At 35.3% G+C, this 20,334-nt stretch overlaps 2 protein-coding genes across 21 annotated transcripts in view; one reads left to right on the plus strand and one right to left on the minus strand.

Annotated features, from left to right (window-relative positions):
- Positions 1-256: 256 nt before the first annotated feature.
- Positions 257-20,334, plus strand: part of LOC125680720 (uncharacterized) — a 91,147-nt gene continuing 71,069 nt past the window's right edge. For 19 of the 20 annotated variants that reach the window (XR_008800126.1, XR_008800127.1, XR_008800128.1 and 16 more), the window contains exons 1-3: positions 257-393; positions 16,417-16,824; positions 16,911-17,044. Coding sequence is in view for 15 of the 20 variants with exons in the window: in XM_056154837.1 (XP_056010812.1) it covers positions 333-393; positions 16,417-16,824; positions 16,911-17,044 (603 nt within the window). In the remaining 5 variants the exon portion in view is untranslated. Of the gene's footprint in view, positions 394-861; positions 1,062-16,416; positions 16,825-16,910; positions 17,045-20,334 lie in introns of those variants that run through there. The other variant, XM_056154856.1, reaches the window with a different exon arrangement.
- On the minus strand, positions 6,168-10,743 carry LOC125680728 (uncharacterized). Its single transcript, XM_056154874.1, has 2 exons — positions 7,991-10,743; positions 6,168-7,814 (listed from the first exon to the last, which is right to left on the minus strand). Exon 1 carries the CDS (start codon positions 9,706-9,708, stop codon positions 8,782-8,784), a length of 927 nt encoding a protein of 308 aa, XP_056010849.1. The 5' UTR covers positions 9,709-10,743; the 3' UTR covers positions 6,168-7,814; positions 7,991-8,781.

Consider the following 20,334-nt stretch of genomic DNA (forward strand, 5'->3'; position numbering starts at 1 on the left):
GTCCTTTTTTATTTTCTTGCATTAATTCAAGGGGAGCAGACAGCAGAACTCGCAATCAATGGCCCCATTATTCAGTGAACACGAAATGAAAGTAATCACATAGTGTTTTTAATCTGTATTATACAGGGATAATTTACTAAATGTACAAAAAGATATGGACATTGTGGTGTTTCACCGCTAAAACCATATTTTCAAGCGTTTAAGAATCACTGGTTGTGTTTGAACCTGTTAACCCCTTCCTTTAAAATTAATACTTCCGGGTTATAAGTAAACCACAATACACAGTTATCTATCGATCCACACCTGGTATCAAAGTTTACAATGAATTTATCATGATGTATAAGAATAGTGCCCCGCTTGTTTTGTTGGAGTTACTATCACTTCTTAACCTAAGTAAGTATTACTGAATAGCATTTATTTATGTGGTTTCATATCATAATTGCAGGGTATTTATATCGTTCGTAAACATTTACCCATTTACAACAACTTCCGCTTCAGAGCAGGTAGTAAAATGAAGGAAAAACTGAACAGCAGCAAAGTGATAATAATTGTCAAAATATTGGGTATACCTCCTATCGATGTAGTTCATAAACAAAGTACACATTTTTCATTTTCATATAAACAGAGAAAGTTCAATATCTGCTGAAAGACTATCAGAATCCTGTCTGTTCAGAAATGTAGAAAACACTTAAAGGTTGAAGTTTTCATTCGGTCGGTTTTCCTCAGGTAAGTTAAGTGTAAACGGGGAAGGATAGCAGACCAAACTAAAATAGTGTGTGATAATAAGGCATTATAACGGAGAAAAGAACATTTCATTTCATCGACCAGTGCTTTCCCTGTAAGTCCCGGTGTTACCATGTTGTTTGAGCCTAGGTGTATCATAAGATAGTTTGGTGGTGTATGAACCTTGAGGAGATCCATAATAACAGGATCTAGTTGGTGCCATTGCATCCCTCTGCGCCCATACCAATGGACTTTGGCCGGTAAATTGAGGTTTTCCCCCCGGACTGGTTGCTGCTAGCTGTCGTGCCCAGAATGGAATAGAAGATCCCAGATTTGAGGTGTGTGATCTGAAACACTTAGTCTGAGTAAGAAATAGTACCTTTAGTCATGTATGTGTGAACTGTCACAATGTAGGAATTGCTTGGGACACCTATTGCATTCTAATGTATTTTTGGAATGCCTGAGACTTCCAGCGGCCAAATCTTTGTATTTGGTGGTTGAGATGAGTGCTAAATCTGTTGCCCGGTCTATCCGAAAACTGTGGGTACCAAAGTGCCCGGGTGTGCCAGATAATGAGTTGAATTGGAATCTGGTAAGAGGGGCATAGTTGTAGTGAATAAAGAAACAATGATTTCCTGAAGTGTGCGGTCGGAGTGCCAAAAAAACTGTGTATGTTTTAACTGGGCATGCTGAAGTGTGTGGTTGTTTCTTAATGATCAGGGTCGTTTTTTGACCTGCTTGATCGGTTTTTGAATGCGCTATGGTTAAAGTAATTTGGGATGCCTGTCGGTCTAGAGTGACATTTTGTAGTTTGATGCAATGTGAATGTTGCCACCTGGCTGGGGTGTCGATAGTGAATTCACCCACACGGAGTAGACCAAAGTAAGCCAAAACAAAGGCACCTGTAAAAATTTGGTCTCGTACGGGGATGTTCATACTGAAGGTAAGACAACTAGCAATTTTTCTGGAAACTCGAGTGTAATAGGGTAGCGGGTATCAATTGTTTTGTTGTGACGTGTTAGGCCTTGTAAGGTTTTTGAAACCAGAAATGATAGAGTAGGGTCAGAAACCTGTCTTATTTTGTGGAAAAATGACAATGCACTGGTGTATAGCCGGACTGTGTTTGGGGAGAGTTTTTGGAAGGACGTATGTGCAATGAAATCGAGGATGGTGGTGACGGGGAGTGGCCAGGAAGTTGACAAGTTATAAGATTTGGCGAACGCACAGAATTTCTTAAAGGCAGTATGATATGCTCTAAGTGTATTGGCTGACAATGAGTTGTTGATGAGGCGTCCTTAGATGTCCCAAATTTGGTTGGGTAGCGGGTTTGGCCGCTGCACTACGTCTGAGGCAAGTCGCCGGAATTTCCTCCACTGCGAACGAGAAATACTGTCAGCAATAGTATTACCTTTGGAAGGAATGTTCTGGGCTTTAATTGTAATATTATAAGTTGTAGGGTGAGTAGAACTAATTTTCTAACAATGGTCATGACCCTAGTGGATTTTGAGGTGGCAGTGCTAAGAACCTGCACTACTGCAACATTGTCGATGTGAAAGAGTATGCGTTTGTTGGCCAAGCGGGGAAAACAGATAAAGATTGCAACGTATACTGGGAACAATTCGAGAAATGTAAGGTCCCTAATAATATTGGATTGGATCGAACTTGTGGGCCACCTTGAGTGAGCCCAGTTGCCAGCGAAATAAATACCCCTCTTTCTCCCCCCGCGCTATCAGTGAAGAGTTGCACGCAGGTATCTGAGGTCCAAATGCACAAAGTAATGACGGAAACGCCATTAAAATTGGCAAGAAATTGTTTCCATACCATAAGGTCGGCTTTAATGTCACGATTAATTCGTATCCGAAAATGTGGTTTGTCTACCCCGATGGTGGCATCGATTAACCGTCTGGAGAAAGCTCTCCCCGGTGCAATGACTTTGCAAACAAAGTTAAGCATGCCTATTAATGATTGAAAGGATTTTAGAGTGGCTTGTTTGCTGTCAAGGAAAAACTTTAAAGGGACTGACTCACGATTTTACCCAAAATTTTGTTTTTCACTTTTAATGATCAAAATCTACTGTCTAATGTATTTGAAAGATTTTACATGAAAATTAAGGTTATATATCATCACAGAAGCTCATTTTAGAGAGTTTATTATTTGTTTTGTAAACAAATATTGCGGTATGCTATTGTTTACGAAATTTTCAAAAGAAATGGATATCGATCTAAGTATTATTATATATTTCACATTTCAAGCATTTTTGGGGTGAAATGTGTCATCTAAAAGTTAAAATTTGTTACTATGCAAAATTAAGATGCATTATATTGCAAAATCAATATTTCACTTGTTTGTTTGTTTACATAAAAAGACTCGAGTCTTTGTTTACATAACACATATTTAAGGCTAAAATATTACTTTTATTCTTGCATTCAGAAGGTCAAAATTTTGGCTGTCAACATTAAATGAGCTGTATTTCTAATGTTTAACATCAAAAATGAAAAATCTTTTTATCAAAAATCGTGAACCATGAGTGAAACGAGTTTATCTTGTGGTAGTCTCATGACCATACCAATCGTGTCGAATTCAATGCCCAGAAATGTTAGGGTTGTAGTGGGCTCACACGTTTTTGTAGGATGAGCTGTGGGGGGTGTTTTGTGTTAGGTTTGACTTAATGGCTTGTGTTTGGTAGGGGGTATTGATGTTTACAGACCTGTTAAGCTATGGGTTAAAACCACGGTAAATCTCTTGTTGGAGAGACGTGGGCGATTGAAAATCGTTTTCCCGCATTAATAAACTCTCTCTCTCTCTCTCTCTCTCTCTCTCTCTCTCTCTCTCTCTCTCTCTCTCTCTCTCTCCAAAATCAAAAGGGGGAATGCAACCCCCTCCCCCGTTGAGATCCGCCAATGAAATTAATCACGTTTACTGATTTGCAGTTTAACAGTCTGTATAAACAGATAAAGTTCTAATGTCACAGGTTTGTTGTTCTGTCATAGATTCGTTGTTTTTCAATTCATGGTATGAAATTCCCTATAAGAAGAGAACACTCCCCTCCCTCTCTAAAAAAGGAAGGTATAATGAATAAATAGAATAATATTAAAATATGAAAATAAAAGTGAATTAATATAAAAGGGGGAAAATAGACACACGAGATGCGATTCCTCTAATATGTTATTTAATCCCATTTCAGAAATACAGTACACACTGCGCACTTTGAATGGTCTTTTAATATTTTTTATTTCCAATTACATTTTTACTTATTTTGTTTCCAGTAATTCATCATTTTCATATTCAGAAGAATAATATAAGTCCATTCACAGAAATGAAGAACAATGCGTATGATGAGAAATAAACTCAAACAGTTAGATTTTTGTGCGATTTACTAGTAGTAAGTCATTTCACCCCTCTTGGGCCTCTCGGTGTTTTACAAAATGAAGTGACGCATGCACTGAAGACATTGTTTATCATGGAGGCGAAATTGATAGCGAAAGGATGTAGTGTTTGAAATGATGACGATTATCGTTGCTTTAGTGTGGAATTGAATGGTTTCAATTGTATTCCCTTGCGGCAAAATCATTCCTGAATTGATTTATGTAAGTTTTCGAACGATTCACATCAAATGTAAGCTGAAATAAATTCATACCGATCCCACATACTTTATGAAGGCTTGGACAGAAACGAGGGGGATAGGAAAGACCGAATATAAATAACCCCCTCGTTTCCACAGAAATTAGCTGAGGGTAATATTGAAATTTTCAGCCCTCGAGAAACTACGCCTTGGTTGACAATGGTTTTCTCGGGGGTGAAAATGTTCAATGTTACCCTCAACTACATGCAATATTTATATAATGTTCTAGTCCAAAGGCAATTTGAAAATGACCCTGCATTCCTCATTATCTAAATTAGATCTACATGAATGCATGGCTTAAAATAAAACCAAAATTCCTAAGTGACATTGATATTGCCAAAAGGACAATGTATCTCTGAAATATTTTTTGCGCATATGGCATCACATTATGAAACTTCGTATAATTACTCAAACATTGATAAAGATCTCGATTGCAATTCTGAAGTCTACATGGGATAAAATTACCCGAACAATATCAAAATTATTTGATATTGATAATGAATAAATTTTCAGGCACGTAATATTATCATCGTTTTTCAAAGTTAGATGAGGATGACTTTACTATTTTATCAGAGCCTTCAAGCAGGGAGAGGGCTAAAGTAGGCTGTGCCTGCTGCCCAATACCATTTATTTTTTAATAAAATATTGTTTAAATTTAAATCAAATTAGAGCCTTCAAGCTTACATTCATCTCATTTACCACTATTGTTAAAGGGGGGGGGGGCAACCAATATAGATTTTATTTGCATTACGATATAACAAACGATGGACATGGTCACCCCCTTCCGATTCTGCGTGGCTAATCTCGATGATGCATCCATGAAGGTTAGAAATGATATCTAGAAAATGCATGGAAATTGTCTAAAAGGAATAGCACGGTGTTTTACTATGTTCTTAACATTAAGCCATTTGAAAAGACATGGCAGACACTCTTAAAACATGGAAGGAAATATTTTGATTGTGTAGGGGAAAAAAATCTTGAAAACTACTCACTGTACACCCTCGCCTGGCTGTTGAATACAGGTAAACTTCCATTGAGGGTACTAATTATCCAACCAAACCAATAACAAATTGCACCAATCAAGATAATAGCAAATAGCCAGTCCTCTACTAGGGGAAAGTGATGGCTTTCTCAAGTTGACAGAAAGACCCTACAGTTATATTTATCGTAAATAATTTTGTACAATTTTTAAAAAGTGTGTTACCTTAACCCAAGGGGAACAGAGAGCAGAACTCACCATCACTGGTTCCATTATTCTGGGAACTCAAAATATAAGTAACCACATCATCTTTTTGATCCGTATTATACAGGGATAATTTATAAAATGTACGAAAAATGTCTGGATATTGTGGTGATAAAAAGCCGTATTCCCAAGCGTTTAGAGAGACTGATTGTGTCTGAAAGTGTTAAACGGTTCCTTTAAAATAGATACTTCCGGGTTTTTCATATATTATTGTAAGTCAACCACAATACACAGTTCACCTGGTAACAAAGTTTACAATGAATTCATCATGATGTATAAGAATAGTGCCCTGCTAGTTTTGTTGGAGTTACAATGACTTTTTAACCTAAGTAAGTATTACCGAATAACATTTATTTATGTTGTTTCATTTCATAATTGCTGGGTTTATATATATATATATATATATACAAATGTATATATATATCAGGCGCGTCGGCAAGTTTTTGACATTGAGGCGGCGAACTTGATTTTTTTTTTTTTTTAAAAAGGGTGGGGGTAACGTATTTTAGCTAGTATATTCACCAACACCCCCATATTTTCCTAATATATATCTTTCCATCTATTTAAAAAATTGCAATATTTGTCTTAAATTCAAACATTTAATAACTTAAGTAATATCAAGGAAGTTGTATGCAAGTTAAACACATTAAACTCATTTTTATCAAATTATATAAATGTACATTGATTCATTGAACAGTTCAGAAACGTCCAAAAATAAGTCCTCGTCCATCCCACGCTGAGACAAACTAGTCAGCGACTTCTGATATGTCCATTTTATCCGTAGCTTCCCTGTGGTTGTGTAGAATCAGAATAGTGATTAAGGTATCACACCGGTAATTATTTTCACTATATATTACTATAGAGGGGAAAAAATCATTAAAAATCAGTTTACAAAATTGATGCCGAATAACGCAGTCAGACACGTTCTATGTTACCTATCTCGTCTGCCGACACCAGAAAAACAACACCCTACGCGGCATTTTCGAAAAAAAATTACCCACAAACAAGACTACCCTCAAATCCACGTGTTTTTCACATGTGTGTAAACAGCCGGAGTGCACCTCAGGAAGTAGCCTCAGCTACCAACAGCAAATAGTTCCTTTGTATACACTTGATTATTTCTACAAATTACACAAAATTTCCTAATCAGGGGTACTAAAATTAAGAGAAAAGAAGAAGAGGAAATGAGAAAAATCGCGCAAGGAAAAAAAATATTTCTTTAAATATATGGAACTACAATTGACTAAGTTCATTTTGATTGGACAATTACCGGTGTGATACCTTAAGCCTCTCCTGTGTCATAGTCGCACGAAGATAAGGTAGCAGGGGACAGTTTCGCCGTATTTGAAGTGATATTACATGTGTAAAAATGTATACAATAATTTTAGGATGCATGTCAAATGTAGCTGAGTGCTTAGTAAAAATGTTGATATACAACATGTAGGTGTCACCATGATTCCTAGCATATAGATGGGTGCAAATACGAAACTAAGACACGTGGTCAGTTGCTGAAGAAATTCCGGTGAAAACATGCAGGGTCTAGCAAAAGGTCTGTAGCTGTGAGGGAAGGTGGATGGCCCCATATGAGAGGTAGATTTTTGAGAAGGGCAGATAGGGTTCTTGATTGTGCACAGTGTCTAAATCCCCATGTTTGGTACTGTGATGGTGTGGGGGTGGTGCGGATTAGCCCAAATGAGGGAAAATCAAAGCAAAAAAGGGGAACCTGCTCAGAGCATGTTTTGTGCACCAGCACCAGTATTACATGTAATTTAGGGTCATAATTTATTAACTACACTAATATGAAATACAAGTATTGACATAAAATGGAAATATGATTTTTCATTAGTCTGTCATAATCTGACTTTGGTGTATACCCCCTATCCACATGTTTCAAAACCAAAGAAACTGTCCCCTGCCACCTAAGTATTGACTCGGCGCAGTGCAGAGAATGTACGCTCACTTGTGGCATTAGTGGCTGGCATCATTAAAATAAAAGTTACAATCTCCGAGAACAGACATTTGGTAGCTGGTTTCTCTAGGAAGTTTCACTTTTCTTTCCACAGACTCTTTGTGGCAGTCGGAATCTTGATGTTTCCTGAATTTTGATGTGGCATCCTTCCAGTTATTGTAGCCTGTAGATATAAAACTGCCCTCAGCTTTGGAATTAGAAATTTTGCCTTCCTTTGCGGCGCCCATGCAAGTGAAACAGAAAGCCAGATCTTTTGCCTGAAAATATTTTTAAATACATGTATAAATAAACAGTATATCATTTTCAGAAATATCGACTTTAGTGTAATTACTGTAAATGAACCAATGATGCATTTGCTTCATTAATTCATTAAATTAACCTGTAAAATATCATGGAATAAATTAAACATGATAAAATAATCTCATACACATACCTCGTCATAATGTAACCATGGGTATGGTTTGAACCAGGAGGAGTTGAACGAACGTAGTTCTGGATTCTTTTTGCCGAAAGACCACTTTGGAAATTTAAAATTAGCAGGTTGATTAATACGTGTTAATCCGTCCATTTCTGAAATCAAAATGCAGGAATGTATGTGACAAAGGTAAACAAAAAATCTCAAAAAGTTGTTTCAGACAGTAATTTTGATTCATCTTCGGTATTTTCCTTTAATTCACATGCTCATTCAGCTCATATGCTCATTTATTGTAACAGTTATATTGTTTGATAATTGTTTAATGACTAATGACTTGCGGTAGTGTACAATGTAAAGCATCCAAACATCGATCGATCAATTAATGAAGCATACTTAATATTATTATTGTGTTTATTCAGATAAAGGCACGTTAGACAAAGAATAACAACTGACATGACATAATATCACATAAAATAACACATTCTATAAATAATATCACATTTTACATTTACAGTCACAAATTGGACTTTAAAATTGCCCCAGCACTAAGCTCACTTAAAAAACAAAATTAAATACTGCCCTTTATCTTGGATAACCCAAAAAAGCCAACAGGCTTATTTCCATTGGGGTCCATTATAGGATATCGACAAAAAAATGTAAAAAAAAAAATAATAATAAATAAATATATACATGGTTAAATAATCTCAATGCATCAATGACTAATTGACTAGTGTAATGAATAGCATTTGGGTGCATGTAATAGTAAAATTATACTAGGTAACATTGAAAAGAGCTCATTATTATGCATGTTAGATAAAATACAAAAAGTGAAGTTCAGTAGTAAAAGAATTCATCATCTTCGAGTCTTTAATTTCTTCCAGGTGTATTTTGACCATTCTTTTAAAGGTGAACTTATTGTTGGCAAGTTTGATGTCAATAGGAAGGGCATTCCAGTCTTTAACTCCTATATAATAGAATGAAGAGGACTCTACCCCAGCAATCCTAGGGACCACAAAGTTTGACTCGCTAGAACGTGTTCTATATGTACCAGCATTTTTCGTGAACATATTGTTGAGATAGTGAGGAGCTTTCCCATGAAATATGTTATACATGTGATTGAGTCTGAGCTGTGTAACCCTAGGAGAAATATTCAAAAATTTCAAAGCATCAAATTCTCTGAATGACAAATTATGTCTTGGATTAAGATTTAAGATAAAACGAATCATTTTGTTTTGTGAAATCTGTAGTTTCTTTTTTAAACACTTTGTGAGACCCTCAAACCAGCTGGCACATGCATAATCTAAATGACATTGGAGTAAAGCTGTACACAAGGATTTTCTTGATGATAAAGAAAGACAACCTTTATTTCTGTATAAAAATTTCAATCTTTGATTCACCTTTCTAACTATGGAGTTAACAATGCTTTCTCCACTTAGTTTATTATCTATAAAAATACTTATATATTTTATACAGTTTTGAGCACCAATAGTGCGATTGTTACATTTAACACAAAAATCTTCAGCTGCTTGAGATAATTTACTCTTGGGTCCAAAAATTATACTCTTTGTTTTGCCCAAATGAAGGGACAATTTGTTATCAACTAGCCAGTCATGGCACGACTCCATAACAGGAGACAATTTATTTGAAATTACTTTAGGGTCTTTATGTGAATAGAGAATGGCCGAATCGTCTGCATATAATAAAACCTTGCAATCTGCATCAATACTAATTTTCATGTCATTTACATAAATAAGAAATAAAAGTGGCCCTAGTAAGCTTCACTGAGGGACCCCGCAGGTGACATCACAAACTTCTGAATTAACTCCATTAATGTTAACAATTTGTTTTCTCTGTGTTAAATATGATTGGAACCAAGAAATAGATTCAACTCCGAGAGTAGATAATTTCTCGCATAAAATTTGATGATCAACTGTGTCGAATGCTTTCTGCAAGTCCAATAGAAACATGACAGTGAACAAACCCTTAGACGTTTGATATTTTATGTGGTCAATTAGATGAATTAAACATGTATCAGTGGAGTAAGATCCCCTAAAACCTGACTGTAGCTCATATAGTAAGTTTTTCTCTGTCAAGAAAGACTCCAACTGAGTGTAAACTGCTCTTTCAAGAATTTTAGAAACAATACTTAAAATACTTACTGGTCTATAATTTTCAGCTTTGAGTCTGTTTTTTTTTTTTTTTTTTTTTTTTTTTTTTTTTAGAGTGGTTTAACCTTAGTCTCCTTGAGTTCTTCTGGTACTTTACCTTCTGAGATACTACAGTTAATGATGAATGTAATTGGTAATTTTAAGACTTCTGTGCCATCTCTTAGAAACCTAGCTGGGATACCATCAAGGCCCATGCTTTTATTTACACTAAGTCCACAGAGTTCTTTTGACACAAATCCCTCTGTTACATGTTTAAGATTAAATTTGCAGTGGCCCTTGTTTCTATAAAAAAAAACTTAAAAAGTAACCGGATAATTAACGATCCTAGTACAAGAAATACCCCATGCAGCGAACACTTTGACAACTGTGCTAGAGGCAACTACAGCATATTTCCATTTTATAAACTTAAAACAGAATCAACATCCATGAGACTTGCTAAAGAAAATTATTTCATTAAACTGTTTTCTCCCAAACTAAACAAACTTTAATCAATTCTGATTGTTAAACCTCTTAATTCATCAACTTTTATCATGTTAATGTTCATGCTTATTTTGTCCAAGTCACCTTTCCCGAATTTTTTGTATTATGACGTCATGTATGAATTCCCTCCTCGCAAAGACTATCATGACGTCATGACGTCACAATAGACGTCTCTAAGATAAACAACTGTGTATTCATTATTTAAAATTTGTATTCACCTGAGGATGGATGTTAAAATCCAGAAAGCGCTAGTGATTTAAATATATTTTGGAACTGTATATTTTCCTGATTTTTTTATTGAATTATTTTGACTGTGTGATATCAACTCTTTCTATTTGGATTATATATATATATATATATATATATATATATATATATATATATATATATATATTATAAATTTACCCATTTACAACAACTTCCGAATCAGAGCAACTAGACAAAATGAATGAAAACCTAACAGTAGTAAGGTGATACCAACTCTGCAAAGATATTGTGTAAACCTTCCTATAGATCTATGTAATTCAGAAACAAAAGAACAAAAGAAATTGTGTAGTTTAGCAATTTTATTCATATACAAAATATTGTTGTATTATGTATATCATTATTTGATATCATGTATTTTCTTTCAATCCAAACATCTATTTACGCATCATGTCTTCTATGGTTGATACGAGCAGGCACTGAAAATAAAAAGGTGAAAAATTTTCACATGTTTAATAGTGTGTATGACCGTCATTTTTGCACCGATGTAGTCTTCACAGCTACGACGCATTGAACGATATGCAGAAATGCCAACATGTTCCACTATATGCGCAATAAAAAACGACGCAACGCGTTCAACGTACAGGGTATTTTGATGTGGACGCCCGAGTAAGCAGGGGGGTAATGTTAGACGATTTCGATGTCTATATTCGACCCTCCTGAACCTATTTGTCGTACACTTTATAAAATTTGTTACGCAGCCATATTCGAGGTCTGTTCTGTTTTTGTACGAAATGCGGAGAAACACTTGTAAAATCTCAAAAAATGAGAAAAAAAATCTGTGCAATATCGTTGTATGACGAACCCACTACAAACAATTTTAGAACTTTAGAATATCCGGTTTAAAACAGTCAGATAGAGTAGTTAACTGGTTTACACAGACCAAGTAATTGACCGATAGTCAAGCTTACATTGATGTTCAAAATACACTGGTAAAGATTAAAAAAACACACACACAAAGACTAGATAATTCTTTTCAGTTCATTTTCTTGTACATTACCTATATGATATAAATATAATTGTCATAAATATTGCCCTTCACTACCTTTTCATATTTAAAATCTATCTCTCTCTCTGTCTCTCTCTCTCTGTCTTCCCTTTTTTGTAAAAATGATGTGGACGTTTGTGCGCAGTATGCCAAACTTTATAATGTTATGTTATAGAGTTAAAGAAGTAACACATAAATTAAATTAAAAGATTAAATCCAGGTGTGTAAAATATTTTTAAAATATCAATTTTGGACTTTCAGTCGTTCATTTGCAAATAAAATTTAGAAGAAAAAAATGACATAAAGAGTTTAATCTTTGTGATATTAGATACATCAATTGTTGGAACAGAATTTCAAGCTCATTGATAAATGTAACATTTTCTATAAATAAATCCCAATAATATACTTTTCAGATGAAAAGGGAGTTATCAATGAAGTAGATATTTTACATCCCCGTTGATGTTCTCTTCATTCGTAGAATGTACAAAATAATAACAATGTTATGAAATGTTATGATTCAAACTAGAAATTTGGACATTGTGTACATGTGATATCAGTAAAAGACATAAAAGTATTAATCAATGTTACCCAGAAATTTCTAATATTTGTATGGTCTAAATCGTTCTATCATATCGAAACTAATAGGGATATGTATTTTTCCATGACAATTCATTAATCGAGAACCCGAAAACATAGATTCACGTCCAGTTCAGATGGGGAATATGAACAAGTGAATATCTAGTGGAACTCCCTCCACTTACCTGTGAATTTGCAATGTTGAAAATGTGTGCGCTAACCAAATAACAAAATTATGAAATAAAGATGCACAGCGTTCTCAATGAATGTGTGCTGGAACAGTTTGCTCGGTATCCTTTCTTTATCTATGATATACTACAGAACTACCAATGATCAATGGCCCCATGGGGATCCGAGTTGGAATAGGTCTTCAGTGCCCCCTTGCTTGTCGTAAGAGGCGATTAAATGGGGCAGCCGTTCGGATGAGATCGCAAAAACCGAGGTCCTCTGTTTCAGCAGGTGTATCACGATAAATATCCTTTCCTGCTCAAAGGCCGTAAGCGCCGAGCATAGGACTAAATTTTGCAGCCCATCACCGGCAATGGTGACGTCTTCATTTGAGTGAAAAATTCTCGGGCAGGGCGTTAAACAATATACAATCAATCAGTCATGAAATTTATCAGAAAGGTATTGTCATCGAAAATTTCGAGAATCCTACAACTACAAAATGGACATTTGCAAACATGTATTTTGCTTTAAAGAACGAACTTAATATCATGTTTATATATCAAGTTGTTTGACATTAAGGCAAGGTACATATATGAATTACTGAGTTGTGCTTGGAGGCAGTATCCATCCAGAAGTTGTAATCTGACTGTAAATAGCAGTTTCAAACTCCAGCGTCTTTCTATAGCTTTTCCAGGACCTAACATGATTGATAGTGTAATTGATTCAGTACTTCTTGTACTTCTGTGGCTGCATGATCAGCGAAACCATTGATTTTCATGAATATTAATGAAATGACACAATACCGATTGGTGCACTAACCCATGTTAGGGCTAAAAGTAGGAAAAACATACAAGTATTTCCCGGAAGTATAATCGAAATATTCTTCCCATTGTCGCAAGCCACGCCTATTGTCTCCGTTTACATTACGTCAAATGCCGTGGCAGTATGATTTTAAAAATCCTCGACTTCATGAATATTTATGTTCATTAGTCAACCCCAATCGGTGAGCTTCCGTGAGTTTTTTTTTTTTTTTTTTTTTTGGTGGAAAGAAAATCATAGAATCATTCGGAGGTCGTTGCGTACTCGAAGCGGAATAATCCGAAAATTGCTGATTGAGAACAAACTGGACACTTTTTAGCTGTTGTAACCAATGGACGCTTCTTTGTTTGACTTATATACCATACAGTATGCGTAACCACTCTGTTTTCTTTAGATAATTGTCCGATTAACTCTAGTCTTCTAGTCTCTCATATATTTCAACACATCCACTTTACCCCGAATTTCTCCATCAGTTTTGAGAATAAGATTAAGTTTATTAAAACAGAATTTACAAGCGTAACCACTGCTGTTAAAGCGAATTTCATTTTATAAATACTTAAAAACTTTACTTCCTTCCGTAAAAAGCGATCTGTAGGCTTTTTGTCCGTTATTACTTGTAAACAAATACCGCACGGTTTGATTGTGGGCACAACCATTAAAATATTGGAAATCTGTTATTGTGTCTGTGATTGATCAAAACGGTATTGTGTCATTTCATTAATATTCATGAAAATCAATGGTTTCGCTGATCATGCAGCCACAGTTTGGGGTAGGGTAGGTACTACCGGACTCAGTGGCGTAGCTTCCATTGAGGCAACCGAGGCAGCTGCCTCGGTAAAAAAAAAAAAACACCTTTTACGTTGTTAAAATGTCGATAGCTTCTGGGGGGCTGCGCCCCCAGACCCCCTGCCTCGGTAATATTCGAACCATAGCTACGCCTATGGGACTCAGAAACCGTAGCTAGCGACGATGGCTTCTTCCTCTCAGTAAAATACAGATTCAGATTGAATTTTAGTTTAATTGGTGCACCATGACCAACTTTAGAGCTAAAATTAGGAGAAATAGTTTCCTGGACTTTTTCTCATTATGAATACATATATTGCACAGAAACGTTGTCATCTCTGTCGGATGGGCGTTTGTGATCCTCTAGTTACATGTAAGTTTAAGTAAATACAACAGAATCACACAAAACTGGCGGGAAACGATCGAAGTGGCCAAGAAGAGAACATCATTTGAATATTTTGTTGTGTTTGCTCTTTAACGTAGGATGCAGGTTTACAGACTTTATCACTCGACAACCCACCTTCAAAATTTGACAGATGTATCTTGACAACGTATATATACTGCTGTGTGAAAATATTTTTTTTTATTGAACAGCACATTTTTTTTAGTAATTACATCTTAAACATGCCATTCTTTTAACAGTGGTGAGATAGTTTTCCGTTGCATTATATATAAAATAATAGTGATTAACTCAATTCTTTCCATAATTCAACTTAAAATAGATAGAATTCGGTCCTGTAGATCTTAACAATATTGATATCAAAACCAAAGAAAAATGATTGAATGAGTATTGAAACAAACAATTATGGGATAATCAAGCTCTTTTCGCAAAAAAAAAAAAAGCTGTCAAATTTTCATATAAAAACCATCACAGTAACATTTTTTTATAAATGAGATTACGAATATTCGTAACGTCATTCAATGACGCTATTCACATAATTTTCGTGCACAACTTCAAAAAGAATTCAGACAACGTTATTAGAATCCTGCATTGAAGGGGAAATCCAATATATACTCGTGGGTATTGATAAAATGTCAATTATTTACAAGATATTAATAAAAACGTTTTATGTTTAGATAACGTCAAGAATTCTGAATACATATATACGTGTACATTTATTGCGTTATTACTTCATTATGTTTAGCTGCAGAATTGTAGCTCTTTCTGCATTATGTTACGAGCATATGCCTAAATTTGAAGCCCTTCACCGGTATTTGGTGACGTCTACATAGGAGTGAAAAATTCTCGAGAGGGACGTTAAACCAGATACAATCAATCAATTATGTAATTGCACGGCAATTAGTTGAAATTCTTCATCATTTGCGATTCCATGATCGCAGTAACAACTAATAAAATAATACAATATTCATTATTTTGTTTTTGAATCCCATAAATGTTATTTTCGCAAGTTTAAATACATTGTATTTCAGCCATGTCTATTCTAACCAGAACATTTTTATGTTTATGTTTATTTAAATCTCTCTCTCTCACACACACCCTCATAAACACTCCCCCTAGCCATGTAACACATCAAAACTTCAACGCAGTTTAGAAGTGATATTATTTTAGTGTGTATTTCAGATTCAGTTAGATAATTTAACTCTTCTATGATAATGTTTACTTGCTACTCACGAATACCTGTATTCAGCGTATATGCATGTAATCATTTGAAGACATGATAAATCGACTCTCTCTCTCTCTCTCTCTCTCTCTCTCTCTCTCTCTCTGAGCGTACACTAACCCAAACCAGGTTATATTGTATGTCCCAAAATTAAATTCATTTCTTAAATATTCTTAATGCCAGAAACAATCATAAATGATATTTCATCTCAATTAACAAATACACTGAACTCCAAGAAATGTGTGCATCAGATATTATAATAAGATATGAATGGTGTAGTTTATACAACATGGAGAACATACGTACATCTAACATGCGTACATACAACATATAAGTACTTACGAAGTGGAGAATACACCGGTACCTACATATACAACATTAAGAACATACGTACTTACAAAATGGAGCACGTACTTACAACAAGGAGGTGGTAAAAGATTCAATTTGACAAGAAATCCAGATCTTACACAAGTTCTTTCTGGGCGGTAAGACATTGCTACAGTCTGTATTATCTAAACATTCTAATTATATTATATAGGTGTAATAACAGCTTCCATTTATACTCTGTACTTACAGCTTCAACACAGAACATACAAATTGAAGCTCAACCCCCTACTGTAGACCTGAGACAAGACGATCTGGTTATCCTGTGTTCTGTCACTTCTCCATCACAGCTTGAAACAGTGTATACAATGCAGTTAATGAAAAACAACTCCGGTTCTACACTAAGGAATGTAGCTTCGGTTCGTTCAAGTGGTGGTGGAGATATCACAGCATGGCAAGACACGACTTTACAGAACAGGGCTACAGCAACAGGCACCGTCAGTTCACCTCAAACAGCACAGCTAAGGTTAACCATACCCAAAGATAATGTTCAGTGTCCAGCAGATTTCACAGGATACAAATGTTCCATGACTGGCTTTGGGACTGGTTCAACAGGTGTGGTTAATCAAGAAACAAACCAAATATTCGTTTCTTACAGAGGTATGTAAACAGACTAGTGGAACCACCTCATCTCGTGTATTTGGGTTTTTTATGATCTATGTAATGAATCTCTTTCTGTATTTCAGTCCAGCCAACCTTGATCGAGATGCCTCGAGTTCGTATTCTCGGTGAATTCTCGGACACAGCACAAAGAGAGTTTCCTGTTGGGACAGCGATTCAACTGACATGTACAGGACAAACAGGAAGTGACCCAAGCGCTGTAGGTATCCAAATAAATGATTGTAATGAACATTTACAATATATATGGAATGGTGAGGATAGCGAACAGTGACTAACCTCTTAACTCCTATAAAAATACAAAATTATGAGTTGAGAAACACGGAGCCCTGGGGAGAGCATAAGTAGGTACAGGTATTTAGGAGGATTGCCTTAGTTACTGTGAATTCATTTGAACATATCTTATTGGTACAAGTTCTAGCAACTTAGAAAACCTCTCCCGTATACAAATTATATTATGTTATACATGTACAAATAAAGATTGTCGTACCACAGAAAATGTAATAAGCGGTATAATATACAAATATGATAATATACAATATATGTATAGGTTCATGTAAGTACATAATCAGGCATAGAATGCGAAACATATTTTACAAATATGATATATAGGTGGGATTAAAAAAGAGTTTTTAAAAAACTTCTGAAGTGCTCTGAGTGTACATTTTGCATGCAAAGAAGAAATGATGGGCATCTTCAATATGAAAACGAATACAATTTGTAGAGGCAATGATGTTTTTGCGATAAAGATCATTATTTAAAATGCAAAAATGCCTTAATTTGGTATGAATGATATTAAGATATCGCTGACCATATGAATAGTATAAAGGTGGCTTCGAGGGTATGATTTTAATGTGTTTTTGAATTTATGAATTGAAGTCATCTCCCTTATTTCTGAGCTCAACAAGTTCCATTTCCTAACTGTGTCGGGATAAATGACTTTTTAAATATTTCAAGTCAGTGTGTAATCGCTAGAATTACGAGTATTATATGCTGAGAATTTTCTGCGAATATTTGGGCTTTCTTTCAAATATTGGGGATCGAAATAAATTGTTCTGGATTTTAAAGATATTCGTTAATTTAGCTGTTTGTCTTCTATCATAAAGGGGTTCCCACTCAGTTTCAAAATAAAGCGAATCTAGTGAAGCAAAAATTGGAAGACCAGTTACTTTCCTGGTGACCAATAACTGAACTTTTTCTACCTGGTGTGAATCAAAACCCGCACACTACAAAGGCACATTCTAATAGAGGTCTAATAAAAGTTGTATTCATTTTTGATCAGATATATCTTCCTACAGTACATTTTAACTTTTTTGACAAACCAAGTTTTTATACGCATTATTTACAATGTTTTCAAGATACCCAGAACAGCTTAAATCATTAGACCAAAGTGCTTGTGAACAGTAACATATTCAAGCTGACATTGATGAAACACTAGTTTCAGAGGGTCTACGGATTGTTTTCATGGTAAAATAAACATTGCTTTTGTTTTGTTGGGGTTAAATAGAAGAAGAAAATGTTTGGACCACTTGTCTAATACTTTTAGGTCACGATTAACGTCTCGTTCAATTACAGCATTATACGACGAACATTGAATAGAATTGTCATCAACAAATAATCTACACACTGACAACATAACAATCTCAAACATCGTTATTATAAGTTTGAAGAAGAAGAAGTCCCAAGACTGTTATTGCTAATACAATCAGGACCCATTGGTTTATTTACTGGAATAATACATACTACATCTACAATATCTTGTTCATTGATAATAATATCACCAAACGTATCGTTGCCCAACAAGTAGCTGAAAGAATTGCGTTTGTCATAAAGTTTACTCGAGTACATTTACCTGATAAGCGATTCACTGTCTCAAGAATTGAATGTTTGCTGGTTTGATGTTTTCTGCCACACTCAACAATTTTTCAGTTATCTGGTGGCGTCCAGTTTTTATTGGTGGAAGAGAGAACCCAGATACAATGCCCTGGGAAGAGACCACCGACCTTCCGAAAGTAAACTGGGAAATTTTCTCACTTACCGGCGCGAGCGGGTTTCGAACTCGCGCCGACCAGAGGTGATAGGCCGTTTGATATTGAACACAGCGCAATGTTCTAACCACTCGGCCACGGAGGCCCCCTTTTGTCGAGGATAATTATGCGATAAGAAGTTAACATATGCACAAGAAATCATAATCACGATATTGAATGTAACATCGATTGATAAATCAAGAATATTGAATTTAACATTAAGTGTGTTTAATTCTGTTAACAGCAACCCCCTCCCCAGTATCCGTGTCCACAAACAGTTCTAAAAAGCATTTCAATATTTCAGTGGTGACTATGGCTTAGCGCACGTCAGTGTCCAGCGTCCGATATAAAAAGAGTGGCGATTCATCTATTCTGCAGATGCCTTGAAACTGTAAACATGTAATGATCTTACTGCCAGTACATAGATGCTCTTTCACGATATCAAATTTTCTGTTGAAGGAGATGAATTCCGCAAATGTATTTTCAGCGCTATCCATCGTCGAGCTACGATTCGTAACTCCGTTTTTATTATAAGAGTCAGTGTCCCAATATTTTGTTCCACACAATCAATATTTTTTTCAAAATCTGCATTCTCGCCTTTCACCGTCAAATAGCCTTTAAAACCGGCATATTTGTTCACTTTCTGTCCTGTTTTCTCGAGCGATACACACACACACACACACACAGTTCACAATTTTTCGTTCACTGTTCACTTAACTCTCGCGTTCACTACTCACAAAGCGTTCACCCTTCGCTCACTATGCGTTCACCGTTCGTTCAGCGTTCAGTCCTTTGGCTTTGCATTGTCATTCGTATTTGTGTTCCACCAAAGTGAAAGAACCGATTTTGATAGAGAGGCAAACATTTAAAAAATAGAACGCGTGCGTAAGAGTGGTTACGGAAAGACATTTTCTTATTCTATCAGAAGTTTAATAGTGAAGTACAAAATATCTGGATAATCAACATTTTATACCGTTTAGGAGCGTAAAAGTGACGACACGGAGTACCTATACAGTCCATGTTGTTTGTTTAATGTATCTATCTTGGCTCCCTTTGTGAGTGTTTGTTAATTACATGTATCACAAGCAACCGAGCTCGTAACGGATGAAGCCTTACATGAACACCTGTAAATTTTGGACGTCACTATAGTGCTAATTACTAGAGTATAGTCCTTTCTTTTTCACTTACATTTTGCATTAAAAAATAGATACCATGTATTATTAGTCAAAATCTAATGGTATCCCGAGATGACGGATGTAATGCCATCGTAAGCAGCAAAAAAAAAAAAAAAAAAAAAAGTCTAGAGATGACGTATCAATATTCATGATTCATCATGAAGAGGTCAAGCATTCTAAATATGATATCGATAGAATATGATTCAAAAAATGCATTTTCCCTGCTTTTCCATGAATAAATGAACATTTATCTGTACATGTAATACTGCACACAGTATATACAGTACATG

The sequence above is a fragment of the Ostrea edulis genome, chromosome 2 (genome assembly GCF_947568905.1).
Source record: "Ostrea edulis chromosome 2, xbOstEdul1.1, whole genome shotgun sequence".
In the NCBI taxonomy this organism is placed as follows: Eukaryota; Metazoa; Mollusca; class Bivalvia; order Ostreida; family Ostreidae; genus Ostrea; species Ostrea edulis.

Coding starts and splice junctions, on each gene's coding strand:
- LOC125680728 (XM_056154874.1), bottom strand. CDS start 9,708: ATGAAAATTAGTATTGATGCAGATTGCAAGGTTTTATTATATGCAGAC.